This window comes from Aethalodelphis obliquidens, unplaced genomic scaffold (assembly GCF_003676395.1).
Source record: "Aethalodelphis obliquidens isolate GAN/ISIS:26980383/991018 unplaced genomic scaffold, ASM367639v1 scaffold1, whole genome shotgun sequence".
Taxonomy (NCBI): Eukaryota; Metazoa; Chordata; class Mammalia; order Artiodactyla; family Delphinidae; genus Aethalodelphis; species Aethalodelphis obliquidens.
In genome coordinates this window covers 59,535,005-59,551,096 of record NW_020837945.1, presented here as the reverse complement: position 1 = coordinate 59,551,096, position 16,092 = coordinate 59,535,005, and the positions used below count along the sequence as shown (strand labels likewise).

Genomic DNA, 16,092 nt, shown 5'->3' with positions numbered 1-16,092 from the left:
TGTGGTTTTAAAAAGGACTGTTTTCTTGCTTTTTCTTTTTGGTAGTTCATTATTAGTATATAGAAAAGCAACAAATTTCTGTATATTAATCTTTTTTTGCCTTTTTTATTTCTGTTTATTGTAAAGTTTATTTATTTTTACAATTGCTTCAATTTCAACATTTGCAAGGACAACCACAGAAACAAACTTTTTATCAAATTTGTTGTCATATCCTAGTATATGCCTAAATTCTTAGAAAATGTCATTTTATATTTGCAAACATTCACTCCGCTTAAGCATACTTTGGGGTGATTGATATGTTCATACATGTAAAATAGATTCTAGGTAATCAAGAACTAAAGCATCAGACAATCAGGAACAAAAGTTTGCAAATTAGCCTTGAATAAGATGTTTATAAATGAATATTTTATCAGTCTGGCATTCTGCTATAACAGAATACCATATACTAGGTGCCTTAAACAACAAACATTTATTTCTCACTGTTCTGGAGGCTGGAAGTCTGAGATCAGCCTCATGGTCAGCATGCTCGGATGCCAGCATGGTCAGATTCATAGTGAGGGCCTTCTACCTGCTTTCCAGATCACTGCCTTCTTGCTGATTCCTCACATGGAGAGAGAGAGAGCTCTGGTCTCTTCATCTTATAAAAGTACTAGCCCCATAATGGGGGCTCCACCCTAAGGACTTCATCTAAATCTAATTACCTCCCAAAGCCCCCACCTCCACATAGGGTTTCAACATATGGATTTTGGAGGAACCCAAATATTTAGTCCATAGTAAGTGGCAAGCAGTTATTCCCTAAAAATATTTGATTTCAGGAAGTGTATTTTACTGAAGATCATTTAGGATATGTTGTTAGTATCTAAAATATTTGGGATACATTATCTAACCTTTCAATATTAGCATCCAACTTGTATCATTTCTTGAATAAGACAAGGGTAGACTGATTTTTTCAATTTTTGAGAGAGATTAATGAATCAAAAAGAATGACAAGATTAATAGTCGCTATATTCTTAAAGTTATGAGAATTAAAATATTCAATATTTTTCATCATGGGGAGAGTATGTTTACTAATTATCAAATTGGAAAATTGAAATGATACACTTCAGTTCATCCCCAAAATGCAATATTACTCAAGTGATAAAAGCTTAATAAATGTATTTTTGAGTGCACTACTTGAAAATTTGAAAAAAAATGCTCTCCACAATGAAGGGGCTTTGATTTAGCTAGTTCTTATTGGTTCTTATTGGTAGTTTTTCCAATGTTAGTAACTTTGTCATATAGAGTAATTACAGAGTATAACCAGTGGGTGACTATTACATTAACTATGATTTGTCAATTGAATCTGTTAATTTAATAAGGAGTAAATGTCTAGGTCTTAACAATAACAATGGAGTTCTTCGTAGTACTTCACAAATACCCAGCCAACCCTTGTCAATTAATTTGCTTAGTGGAATTTAGATGACCTTCATAAAATATCCTCTTGATTTATCTAGTCACGTTGTAAATAAAAAGATTAATCAAGGTGTAATACAAAAGAAAATGAGTTTCCTTTTATAGAATTTCACTTGATTAGAAAAGGAAATCTATAAAATGTGGTAGAGAAGTATTAAAGCTCCTTATTCCTATAGGGCATATATTCTGCTGCTTTGATTCATTTTGGGGATGAAGTCTATAAATAAATGTATATGTAAGAAAACCACAGCATTTTCTCTTTAGATGATTCTGAAGTTTTCTAGTTACCTAGCAAAAATGGCATGACATGCATATATATGTATATATGCATATATGTGTATATACATAATATGTATGTCATGTTTCTGTACACATATATGCATACTGTACATAAATATCAGTCTTCAAAATTTAAATAAATTTACTGGTTGTTGACATACAGCTTTTCATGAAGGAATTTTGTAAGACAGATTAAAGACAGGAAGAATAGAAACTGCAAAACAGTGCCTCTCTAACATCTTTCATCTCTAAAACAAACTACATTCAGTCATCAAGGATACAGACCTTCATGAAGGATAGAGAAGTATAATGAAATTGAATTTTCAGGTATTTTAGAATTAACAATGTGATGAGAGTGACTTACTGTGATACACATGATGGATGAAAAATATCTGGTTGAGTTATTACAATTACAACGATGATTTTGTCATTTTATCACAAAAAATAACCCAACATCTTCCACTTGAATAAGATTACTTAAGAATGTGTGCATAGAACATACAATTGGGTAAGGGTCTGCATTAGCTCATGGAGTACTAGGTGGCTCAATTCAACCTTTTCATGAGGATAAATAAAAGGTTTGACAGAATAACCAAGGCATCTTATTGGTGGTGTGAGATGTAGCACAAATACTGGGAAAACTTCAAGTACCGAAAACTGATTCTGCTAAGAGGGCAGGCATATTCTGATCAAAAGGAAAAAAGGAAAGAAAGAAAAAAAAAAAACCTCAAAAATTGACTATCTTTTTTTTTTTTTTTTTTTTTTGCGGTACGTGGGCCTCTCATTGTTGTAGCCTCTCCCGTTGCGGAGCACAGGCTCCGGGCGCGCAGGCTCAGCGGCTCCGTGGCATGTGGGACCCTCGTGGACTGGGGCATGAACCCGTGTCCCCTGCATCGGCAGACGGACTCTCAACCACTGCACCACCAGGGAAGCCCAAAAGTTGGCTATCTTTCTGATGTCCTCCTTAGTCTATGGAGACTCATGTTCAAGATGAGGGCATAGCAAAGGAAGAAATTATGACAAACCTTCACTAACTTAAGCTTTTTTTTTTTTTTTCTTTTAAGGTTTAAACAAGGAACCAGCTAAAGGATCCATTCTAATTCACTATTTTTTTCTAACTCTCCCTCCATCCATCTCCCTCTCCTCCTTGGCAACCACTAACTGAAGCTTATATCCCCCAAAACTATGTACTAAGATAAAGATGAACCATAAGTTAAATAGCTCTAAAATGCACACTTATGGCCCTGTGTTGGATCACCCAAGTGATTTGGAAATCTTCAAATATGAAAATTGGAATAATGTAGTTCTAGACTAATAGAAACCCCAGAAGACCTCAGGAGAAAGAAACTCTTTCCTCCTCTACAGGGGAAAAATATTCTAACACCAAGTAAAGAAAGGTTGATTGGAAATTCCAATAAATTGTTTCTCTAACATTATTTCCAATGTCTGGATGCTTGAAGGGAATAAGCTGATGAAGCCATGTAGAGACATGTGACCTTGATTTATATTTTGGGTATCTATGAGTCAAGATATTCCTTGGATAAGGAATGTTGTTGCTACCATTGGCTGTATCAGGCAGACAGACAATTGTTAATGGCTCAAGATTTTATAAAAATATTGATGAACTAGTTGTTGACCAGGGCATCCAGTGCTAAGATGACTACCAGAAGTATCTCCAACTATGTTGACCCTTGGGTCCTGACCTTTATCATGGGTGTCCTGGTTAAGGGATGTAAAACAGCAACTCTCCAGTGGGTTTATCATGCATGATGGTAGTTGATACCATGTGTACAGTGTATGACTGTATATTAATCTTGTATTTTGCAACTTTATTCTAATACAGACTTTAGGATTTTTCTATATATAGTATCATGCCATCTGTAAAAAGTGAGTTTTACTTCTACCCTTCCAATTTGTCTTATTTTTCTTATTTGATTGCTGTTGCCAGACCTTCCAATACTATGTTAAAAATATTAATAGAATTGGTGAGAGTGGGCATCCTTGTCTTTTTCCTGATTTTATAGGAAAAGCTTTCAGTTTTTCACTATTGAGTATGATGATAGCTCTGCATTTGTCATAAATGGCCCTTTTTATGTTGAGGTATGTTCCCTCAAGGCCAACATTGATAAGTTGTTTTTTTTTTTAATCATGAATGGATGTTGAAATTCATGAAATGCTTTTTCTGCATCTATTGAGATGATAATGTGATTTTTTAACATCTTTACTGGAGTATAATTGCTTTACGATAGTATGTTTCTGCTTTATAACAAAGTAAATCAGTCATACATATACATATGTGCCCATATCTCTTCCCTCTTGCGTCTCCCTCCCTCTGAGCCTCCCTATCCCACCCCTCTAGGTGGTCAAAAAGCACCGAGCTGATCTCCCTGTGCTATGCGGCTGCTTCCCACTGGCTATCTATTTTACGTTTGGTACTGTATATATGTCCATGCCACTCTCTCGCTTTGTCACAGCTTACCCTTCCCCCTCCCCATATCCTCAAGTCCGTTCTCTAGTAGGTCTGTGTCTTTATTCCTGTCTTACCCCTAGGTTCTTCATGACATTTTTTTTTCTTAAATTCCATATACATGTGTTAGCATACGGTATTTGTCTTTCTCTTTCTGACTTATTTCACTCTGTATAACAGACTCTAGGTCCATCCACTTCATTACAAATAGCTCAATTTTGTTTCTTTTTATGGCTGAGTAATATTCCATTTTATATATGTGCCACATCTTCATTATCCATTCATCTGATGATGGACACTTAGGTTGATTCCATCTCCGGGCTATTGTAAATAGAGATGCAATGAACATTTTCATACATGACTCTTTTTGAATTATGGTTTTCTCAGGGTATATGCCCAGTAGTGGGATTGCTGGGTCATATGGTAGTTCTATTTGTAGTTTTTTAAAGAACCTCCATACTGTTCTCCATAGTGGCAGTACTAATTCACATTCCCACCAGCAGTGCAAGAGTGCTCCCCTTTTTTTTTTTTTTTTGCGGTACGCGTGCCTCTTGTTGTTGTGGCATCTCTCGTTGTGGAGCACAGGCTCCGGACGCGCGGGCTCAGCGGCCGTGGCTCACGGGCCCAGCCACTCCGCGGCATGTGGGATCTTCCAGGACTGGGGCACGAACCTGTGTCCCCTGCATCGGGAGGAGGACTCTCAACCACTGCGCCACCAGGGAAGCCCGAGTATTCCCTTTTCTCCACACCCTCTTCAGCATTTATTGTTTCTAGATGTTTTGATGATGGCCATTCTGACTGCTGTGAGATGATGTCTCATTGTAGTTTTGATTTGCATTTCTCTAATGATTAGTGATGTTGAGCATTCTTTCATGTGTTTGTTGGCAGTCTGTATATCTTCTTTGGAGAAATGTCTATTGAGGTCTTCTGCCCATTTTTGGATTGGGTAGTTTGTTTTTTTGTTATTGAGCTGCATGAGCTGCTTATAAATTTTGGAGATTAATCCTTTGTCAGTTGCTTCATTTGCAAATATTTTCTCCCATTCTGAGGGTTGTCTTTTGGTCTTGTTTATGGTTTCCTTTGCTGTGCAAAAGCTTTGAAGTTTCATTAGGTCCCATTTGCTTATTTATGCTTTTATTTCCATTTCTCTAGGAGGTGGGTCAAAAAGGATCTTGCTGTGATTTATGTCATAGAGTGTTCTGTCTATGTTTTCCTCTAAGAGTTTGATAGTTTCTGGCCTTATATTTAGGTCTTTAATCCATTTTGAGCTTATTTTTGTGTATGGTGTTAGGGAGTGATCTAATCTCATACTTTTACATGTACCTGTCCAGTTTTCCCAGTACCACTTATTGAAGAGGCTGTCCTTTCTCCACTGTACATTGCTGCCTCCTTTATCAAAGATAAGGTGACCATATGTGTGTGGGTTTATCTCTGGGCTTTCTATACTGTTCCATGGATCTATCTTTCTGTTTTTGTGCCAGTACCATACTGTCTTGATTACTGTAGCTTTGTAGTATAGTCTGAAGTCAGGGAGCCTGATTCCTCCAGCTCCGTTTTTCTTTCTCAAGATTGCTTTGGCTATTTGGGGTCTTTTGTGTTTCCATACAAATTGTGAAATTTTTTGTTCTAGTTCTGTGAAAAATGCCAGTGGTAGTTTGATAGGGATTGCATTGAATCTGTAGATTGCTTTGGGTAGTAGAGTCTTTTTCACAATGTTGATTCTTCCTATCCAAGAACATGGTATCTCTCCATCTATTTGTATCATCTTTAATTTCTTTCATCAGTGTCTTATAATTTTCTGCATACAGGTCTTTTGTCTCCCAAGGTAGGTTTATTCCTAGGTATTTTATTCTTTTTGTTGCAATGGTAAATGGGAGTGTTTTCTTGATTTCACTTTCAGATTTTTCATCATTAGTGTATAGGAATGCCAGAGACTTCTGTACATTAATTTTGTATCCTGCTACTTTACCAAATTCATTGATTAGCTCTAGTAGTTTTCTGGGAGCATCTTTAGGATTCTCTGTGTATAGTATCATGTCATCTGCAAACAGTGACAGCTTTACTTCTTCTTTTCTGATTTGGATTCCTTTTATTTCCTTTTCTTCTCTGATTGCTGTGGCTAAAACTTCCAAAACTATGTTGAATAAGAGTGGTGCGAGTGGGCAACCTTGTCTTGTTGCTGATGTTAGTGGAAATGCTTTCAGTTTTTCACCATTGAGGATGATGTTGGCTGTAGGTTTGTCATATATGGCCTTTATTATGTTGAGGAAAGTTCCCTCTATGCCTACTTTCTGCAGGATTTTTATCATAAATCCGTGTTGAATTTTGTCGAAAGCTTTCTCTGCATCTATTGCGATATTCATATGGTTTTTCTCCTTCAATTTGTTAATATGGTTTATCACATTGATAGATTTGCATATATTGAAGAATCCTTGCATTCCTGGAAAAAACCCCACTTGATCATGGTGTATGATCCTTTTAATGTGCTGTTGGATTCTGTTTGCTAGTATTTTGTTGAGGATTTTTGCATCTATGTTCATCAGTGATATTGGTCTGTAGTTTTCTTTCTTTGTGACATCCTTGTCTGGTTTTGGTATCAGGGTGATGGTGGCCTCGTAGAATGAGTTTGGGAGTGTTCCTCCCTCTGCTATATTTTGGAAGAGTTTGAGAAGGATAGGTGTTAGCTCTTCTGTAAATGTTTGATAGAATTCGCCTGTGAAGCCATCTGGTCCTGGGCTTTTGTTTGTTAGAAGATTTTGAATCACAGTTTCGATTTCAGTGCTTGTGATTGGTCTGTTCATATTTTCTATTTCTTCTTGATTCAGTCTTGTCAGATTGTGCATTTCTAAGAATTTGTCCATTTCTTCCAGGTTGTCCATTTTATTGGCATAGAGTTGCTTGTAGTAATCTCTCATGATCTTTTGTAGTTCTGCAGTGTCAGTTGTTACTTCTCCTTTTTCATTTCTAATTCTATTGATTTGAGTCTTCTCCCTTTTTTTCTTGTTGAGTCTGGCTAATGGTTTATCAATTTTGTTTATCTTCTGAAAGAACCAGCTTTTAGTTTTGTTGATCTTTGCTCTCATTTCCTTCATTTCTTTTTCATTTATTTCTGATCTGATCTTTATGAGTTCTTTCCTTCTGCTAACTTTGGGGTTTTTTTGCTCTTCTTTTTCTAATTGCTTTAGGTGCAAGGTTAGGTTGTTTCTTAAGATGGGATTGTATTGCTATAAACTTTCTTCTTAGAACTGCTTTTGCTGCATCCCATAGGTTTTGGGTCGTCGTGTCTCCATTGTCATTTGTTTCTAGGTATTTTTTTGATTTCCTCTTTGATTTCTTCAGTGATCACTTCGTTATTAAGTAGTGTATTGTTTAGCCTCCATGTGTTTGTATTTTTTACAGATCTTTTCCAGTAATTGATATCTAGTCTCATAGCCTTGTGGTCAGAAAAGATACTTGGTACAATTTCAGTTTTCTTAAATTTACCAAGGCTTGATTTGTGACCCAAGACATGATCTAACCTGGAGAATGTTCCATGAGCACTTGAGAAAAATGTGTATTCTGTTGTTTTTGGATGGAATGTCCTATAAATATCAATTAAGTCCATCTTGTTTAATGTATCATTTAAAGCTTGTGTTTCCTTATTTATTTTCATTTTGGATGATCTGTCTGTTGGTGAAAGTAGGGTGTTAAAGTCCCCTACTATGAATGTGTTACTGTCGATTTCCCCTTTTATGGCTGTTAGTATTTGCCTTGTATATTGAGGTGCTCCTATGTTGGGTGCATAAATATTTACAATTGTTATATTTTCTTCTTGGATCGATCCCTTGATCGTTATGTAGTGTCCTTCTTTGTTCTCTTCTAATAGTCTTTATTTTAAAGTCTATTTTGTCTGATATGAGAATTGCTACTCCAGCTTTCTTTTGGTTTCCATTTGCATGGAATATCTTTTTCCATCCCCTTACTTTCAGTCTGTATGTGTCTCTAGGTCTGAAGTGGGTCTCTTGTAGACAGCATATATATGGGTCTTGTTTTTATATCCATTCAGCCAATCTATGTCTTCTGGTGGGAGCATTTAGTCCATTTACATTTAAGGTAATTATCGATATGTATGTTTCTATTCCCATTTTCTTAATTGTTTTGGGTTCATTATTGTAGGTCTTTTCCTTCTCTTGTGTTTCTTGCCTAGAGAAGTTCCTTTAACATTTGTTGTAAAGCTGGTTTGGTGGTGCTGAACTCTCTCAGCTTTTGCTTGTCTGTAAAGGTTTTAATTTCTCCATCAAATCTGAATGAGATCCTTGCTGGTTAGAGTAGTCTTGCTTGCAGGTTTTTCTCCTTCAACACTTTCAATATGTCCTGCCAGTCCCTTCTGGCTTGCAGAGTTTCTGCTGAAAGATCAGCTGTTAACCTTATGGGGATTCCCTTGTGTGTTATTTGTTGTTTTTCCCTTGCTGCTTTTAATATGCTTTCTTTGTATTTAATTTTTGACAGTTTGATTAATATGTGTCTTGGCGTATTTCTCCTTGGATTTATCCTGTATGGGACTCTCTGTGCTTCCTGGACTTGATTAACTATTTCCTTTCCCATATTAGGGAAGTTTTCAGCTATAATGTGTTCAAATGTTTTCTCAGTCCCTTTCTTTTTCTCTTTTTCTTCTGGATCCCCTATAATTCAAATGTTGGTGCATTTAATGTTGTCCCAGAGGTCTCTGAGACTGTCCTCAGTTCTTTTCATTCTTTTTTCTTTATTCTGCTCTGCAGTAGTTATTTCCACTATTTTATCTTCCAGGTCACTTATCCGTTCTTCTGCCTCAGTTATTCTGCTCTTGATCCCATCTAGGGTATTTTAAATTTCATTTATTGTGTTGTTCATCATTGCTTGTTTCATCTTTAGCTCTTCTAGGTCCTTGTTAAATGTTTCTTGCATTTTGTCTATTCTATTTCCAAGATTTTGGATCATCTTTACTATCATTATTCTGAATTCTTTTTCAGGTAGACTGCCTATTTCCTCTTCATTTGTTAGGTCTGGTGGGTTTTTATCTTGCTCCTTCATCTGCTGTGTGTTTTTCTGTCTTCTCATTTTGCTTATCTTACTGTGTTTGGGGTCCCCTTTTTGCAGGCTGCAAGTTCATAGTTCCCGTTGTTTTTGGTGTCTGTCCCCAGTGGCTAAGGTTGGTTTAGTGGGTTGTCTACGCTTCCTGGTGGAGATAATGTGATTTTTACCATTCATTTTGTTAATGTGCTGTATCATATTGAGTTTTGTTGATATTGAACCATCCTTGCATCTCTGGAATAAATCCCACTTGATCATGCTGTATGATCCTTTTTATATATGATCTTTTCTACATATTGCTGAATTTTGTTTTCTAATATTTTGTTGAGGATTTTTGCTATTGACCTGTAATTTTCTTTTTTTTGTGGTGTATTTGGTTTTGGTATGAGGGTAATGGTGGCCTCATAGAATGAATTTGGAAGTGTTCAATTTTTTGTAACAGTTTGAGAAGGATAGGTATTAGATCTTTTTATATATTTGGTAGAACTCCCCTGTGAAGTCATAGACTTATTTGCTGGGAGTTTTTTGGTTACTAATTCAATTTCACTACTAGTGATTCGTCTGTTCAAATTGTCTATTTCTTTCTGATTCAGTTTATGTAGATTGTATGTTTCTAGAAATTTATCCATTTCTTCTAGGTCATCCAATTTGTTGGCATATAACCTTTCACAGTATTCTGTTGTGATTTTTTTGTTTCTCTGTGATGTCAGTTGTAATTTCTCCTCTCTCATTTCTTATTTTGTTTACTTGGGTCCTCTCTCTTTTCTTCTAAATGATCCTGGCTAAAAGATAATCAATTGTTCATGTTTTGTTAAAAAAAAAAAAACAGCTCTTGATTTCATTGCTGTTTTCTGTGTTTTCGGGTCTCTATTTCCTCTCTGATTTTTATTTCCATTCTTCTGCTGATTTCTTTTGGCTTTGTTTTCTTTTTGTAATTCCTTTAGGTGGTTGGTTAGGTTACTTGATATTTTTCTTGTTTCTTGAAATAGGCATGCATCACTATAAACTTCATGTTAGAACTGCTTTTGCTGTGTCCATAGCTTTTGGAAAGTTTTGTTTTTATTTCCATTTGTCTCATGATATTTGCTGATTTCCTCTTTGATTTATTCATTGGCCCTTTGGTTTTTCAGTAGCATGTTGTTTAGACCCCACATATTTGTGTTTTTGCCAATTTTCTTCGTGTAATTGATTTCTAATTTCATACCATGTTGTTGGAAAAAATGCTTGATATCATTTCTATTCTATTAAATTTGTTGAGACTTGTTTTGTGGCCTAGCATGTGTTCTGTCCTAGAGAAAGTGCCATGTGCACTTGAGAATAATATGTATTCTGCGGTTTTGGGATGGAATGTTCTATATTTATCTATTAAGTCCAACTGGTCTAATGTGTCATTAAAAACCACCACTTCTTTATTGATTTTCTGTCTGGATGATCTGTCCATTGACATTAGTGGGGTGTTAAAGTTCCCCTACTCTTATTGTATTATTGTCAGTTTTTTCCTTCATGTCTGTTAACATTTGCCTTATATGTTTAGGTGCTCCTATATTAGGTGCATATGTTTTTTAGAAACATTTAAAAAACATTTATTTATTTATTTGGCTGCGCTGGGTCTTAGTTGCAGCATGCAGGATCTTTAGTTGTGGCCTGCAGGAATTTCACTGTGGCATGTGGGATCTGGTTCTCTGACCAGGGATTGAACCTGGGTCCCCTACATTGGGAGTGCAGAGCCTAAGCTGCTGGACCACCAGGGAAGTCCCAGATGCATATATGTTAATGAATGTTATATTCTCTTCCTGTATTGATCCCTTAATCACTACATAATGCCCTTCTTTGTCTTTTGTGTAAAATTCGTTTTAAGGTCTGCTTTGTCCTATATGAGTATTGCTACCCCACCCATAATTCTTTGTTGAAGTATTTGGTCCATTGACATTTAAAGTAGTTATTTATAGGCATGTACTTATTGCTATTTTGTTACTTGTTTTCTGGCTGTTTTTGTAGTTCTTCTGTGTTCTTTTAGTTTCTTCACTTGTGGTTTATCCTGTTTGGGAATCTCTGTGCTTCCTGTACCTGGATATCTATTTCCTTCTGCAGTTTTGGGAAGTTTTCAGCCATAATTTCATCAAATAGATTATCAACCCCTTTCTCTCTCTTCTCCTTCTTGGATCTCTATAATGGGAATGTTAGTATGCTTGATGGTGTCCCAGAGGTCCCTTAAACTATCCTCATTTAAATTTTATTTTTTCTTTTTGCTATTCTGATTGGGTGATTTCCATTATTCTACCTTCAAGATCACTTATGCTTTCTTCTGTATCACTTAGTTTGCTCTAATTCCTTCTAGTGTGTTTTTCATTTGTTACTCTATTCTTCAGCTCTGATTATTTTTAATATTTTTCTAGTTTTTGTTAAAATTCTCACGTGTTCATCTATTCTTTTTTCAAATTCAGTTAGCATATGTATTACTAATGCTTTGAGCTCTTTATCTGGTAAATTGTTTCTGTTTCATTAATTGTTTTTTTTTTAAGGGTTTTTTCCCTTGTTCTTCTGTTTGTAACAAATTCCTCTGTCCTCTCATTTTGTTTAACTTTCTCTGTCTCTACTCCTACTTTTTCCAAAATTTCACAGTTTTTTTCTGTCGTATAAATGACAGATCTTCCGTATTTTTCTAGCTTAAAAAAATCTCTCCAGGCTGTATTTTACGGATTTCTTCTCATATTTTCTACTGACTAGTAATCTCTTCAGTTATCTGGTATTAAAGCCATCCTTTGTGATCTTATTTTCAACTTCTGTATTTTTTAGTTCTTGAAGTTTTATTTGGTTGTTTGTCATATTTGTTTTGTTAGTTTTATATTTTTTTTGCTTCCTGTGGATACTTCTATATTCCTTTACATATAGTAAGCATAATTGTTTTTTGGACTGAGTCTGATAATTTCAACATCTGAAGTCTTTATGGATTTTTTTGGTATTTGTTTTGTTGACTCTCACTTTTGATGTCTTATTTCTAATGTGTCTGGTTATTTTACCTTCATGGATATGGATTGACCATATCTTCACTGAATGAATAAATGAATACCCTTTTCTGTACTCGAAAAAATTCTATTCTGAGGAGAAAAGTGTGGAACTTTTTAGCATTCATTATATATGTTTGGGGTCAGGGAGAGAAGTATAATAGTTAACGTTTATTTCATTTGTGACAATATTTATTACTTTTATGACTTGACTCATAAAATACAAACACAGCTCCTCTGAGGCTCTTGTAACTTGGCTATATCACCTTCTATCTTTTTATGTTGCTGTTATCATCTGACCACCTGGTCAAGCCTGCCCCTTTATTAAAATTTTGAGAATATGGTTATCTTTCTCTTTATCCGAAGTGTAAACAATTATACTGAATGATATTAACACCATGTGCCTAGTCAATCAAATCACATCAGCCTCTGAGCTTCTTGACCTCTTCATTTCCCATGACCTTTACAGTTTATCCACACATGTTCACAGCCACCCACTGGGCACTATTACCACAGTTTATTAGTTTATTAGGGCCTCCATAACAAAATACCACAGTCTGGGTGGCTTAAAGAACAGGAATTTATTTTCTCACAGTTCTTTAGGCTAGAAGTTTAAGATCAAGGTGCTGACAGCTTTGATTTCTTCTGAGACCTCTCTCCTTGCCTTGCAGATGGCCACCTTCTCACTGTGTCCTCACATGATTGTCCCTCTGTGTCCTAATCTCCCCTTCTTATAAGGACACCAGTCCTATTGGATTAGGACCCACCCTAACAACTGTATTGTAACATAATTACCTGCTTAAAGGCCCCATCTCCAAATACAGTCACATTCTTAGATACTGGGGGTTAGGATTTCTGCATAAGAATTTGGGGGGACATGATTCAGACTACAATGTCTTATAAGAACTCAACTTTAAAAGTCTACTATTCAGATATCTCACATTCTAACCTCAACCTCTCTTCTATCCAGCCTGTTAACTTAGCTACTTCTGCTCTACTTGTTCTCTGAAGTCACAGGCACCCCTTGTTCATTCACCATTTGCTTTCCCTCACTCATTAGTCCACTCTTGTCTTAAGTTCCCCCTATATCCGGCTTAAATGTAATGATTCTTTTCAGTAGGGTTCAATAGCACTCTTCCAATGCCTTGAGCTCCCTTCTCTTTTTTTCATACACTTCTGGCAAAAATCCATCCCTGAATGCCCCCAACTGATTTGTATTTGCCTACAGTGATTACCTAGGGCAGCTGGAGGTAGTCATACATCAGAGAAGATTAGCTTCTCCATAATTTAGTGACTCAAATGGCCTCAACACAATTCATGGTATGGCTTAGCAATCCTATGACATTGTTCTTATCAATTCTCTTTCACCCACAATGAACACTTAAAAACTTCTCCTCTCCTCAAAGCTTCAAGCCTCCCACTAGCTCGCTCACTCTCATTCTCAGCATCACTTATTTCATAGAGTAGGAGCCCTCTGCCAGGAACTCCTTTACCTTCCCACTACCAAACGTAAAATCCTGTTACCTCTTCATTTACCTGCTCCTCTTCCCTTTTTTTTTTTTTACAATAGAGGTGCTGTGTGCCTTCCTACTTGAGGCCAATTCTCCCTTGTGACCTTTGGATTCTACTCCCACTTTTTTCAACATTTCACACATTTATTTTCTCTTTTCTGTCATATAAATTTAACCTTACTTGTTAAATGGATTATTTCCATCAGTATTTAAATATATTCAAAACTCTCATGTATAAAAAATAAATTCCTTGACTTCATGTTCTCCTCCAGTCACTGCTCCATGTTTCTCCTCCCAATTTTCTTAAGGGGATTGTTTATTCCCACGAACTGCATTTCCTTACACCTACTCCTTCCTTTACACATTCTTACGAGTTTCTTGTGTCTCATAATTCCACCAGATCAGCTCTTCTAAAGATACCGGTGGTATCCATTTAACAGTTTTAGTTCTTATCTTCTTGCCCTCTTAGCCTCAATTGACCTTGTTGACCCTCACTTCCTCTTTGAAATACCATCTTTGTTTGATTTGGGGGACATTATGCTCTCCTTATTCCTTCTCTTACATCTTGTCACTCCTTCTCAGTCTCCCTTACTCAGCCATTGAGTGTTGTTTCCCCAAGGCTCTGTCCCAGTCTCTTCTCACTCTGTTCTCTTCACCTAGGTGATACCACCAAGGCCACAACTTTCTTAAAAGCCCAAATGTGCCACAGGATATTTGCACATGGTATGTCCTTTACATAGCATGCTCCCTCAAACCCTCCCCTAAGTCATTATAAAAATATCTTCTACTCATCCTTCACCTTGAGACTTAGGTACCACCTTCTCAGGAAGCCTTGTACAACCTCCTTACTCTTGTGGTATCTCTGCAACACTTATTGCAGTTATAATTTACATTTATTTATATGATTTGTTAAATGACAGGCTCTCCCATTGGAGGTAAGCTTCATAATGGCAGAGACAATCCCTATTTTTCTTATTATAATTTTGCCTCTAGCCCTCTACAAAATTCTGAACACATAATAGGTATATAATAAGTATAGAATAGAATAACTGAATGAATAAACATTTCGAATAAACATTTTGAATAACGTTTCTGTAGACTATCAAGATGGGGATTTCCCACACATGGTTAAATACATGATTTTGGACTGGACTAGAGGGATTAATCTGGAGTCTAATTGCTTGTGAGTGGTAATGAAGCCTTGATTAGCTATAAGATTTCCCAGGGCATGTTTATGGAGAGAAAGAAGAGGGAAGTGAACAAAAATCTTGGGGACATCCACATTAAATGAACTCAGGCAGAGAGAGGATGATCAGTCAAAGGAGGCTGAGGTTGTATATGCCATTCACATACTGCAGATTTTCCTTGGCAGTCCTAATTTTAATATTCTGCTGTTTGGGATAACATTTCACAACCAAATTTTGGCTCAGAGAATATGGCATCTATAAGGGAAATGAATCTAAATCTAATTTTAACACTTAACTCATTAATTAATGATATAATTGTACTAATAATTGTGTATAGTGATTAATAAGATTGACTAAGTTCCTCACTGTGGTTATTACTGGTAATAAGTATCTTTTAAAAATGGCTAATATACATAGCAATTATAGTTTCCCTGGTTTAAAATCTTTATGAACTGTGCTTCTAAAAATTTGCCTAAATGTAAATGATATGTTTTAATTTTGTTTTTAGCCTGAAAGTACTTTACTGATTATTTGTGAGAATGACTATGTTCTTGAAGCTCCATTTCCAACTATAAAGGAGGAGGAGGAGGACCATGATGTAGTTTCCTATGAAATCAAAGACATGTGTATAAAATGTTTCCATTTCTCAAGTATCAAATCTAAGATTCTGGTATGAAATACCCTTGAAGCATTGTCTTCTAATTTTTTTTCTTTCTTAGAATATAAAATATCCTGTGTTAAGTCCTGGGAAAATACGAAGAAGAAGAATAAGACATAGACTTTTACTTTAAGGAGCTTATTTGGTAGAAAGCAGCTTATTGTATTAGAAGGTGGTAATGAGCAGATATTAAAATCACAGTGCAAAGAAAAGAATTTTAGGGGCACGCAGAGGAAAGAATATATGATTCTGATAGAGGGGTGAGAGGAGGTCAAGGATGACTTCATGGAGGTGATATTTAGTATTTAAAGAATGGGAAGGATTTTGACAGGTTGAAAATGAGGAGGAAGGCAATAAAAGCTGGGAGAACATCCTGAGGGAAGGCAGAGTTGCAAGAGTTTTGGAGTTTTCGATAAATGAAGAATGGACCATGAAGCAGAGGGATGCAATTTGTGGAGGGGTGTGACAGGAGTCTGTGACCACC

General features: G+C 36.1%; 1 protein-coding gene across 1 annotated transcript in view; it reads left to right on the top strand.

The window, feature by feature from the left end:
- CFAP44 (cilia and flagella associated protein 44) overlaps positions 1-16,092 on the top strand; it is a 134,838-nt gene that overhangs the window by 53,189 nt on the left and 65,557 nt on the right. The window contains exon 15 of the mRNA XM_027119618.1: positions 15,459-15,620. Coding sequence (XP_026975419.1) covers positions 15,459-15,620 — 162 coding nt within the window. The remainder of the gene's footprint in view (positions 1-15,458; positions 15,621-16,092) is intronic.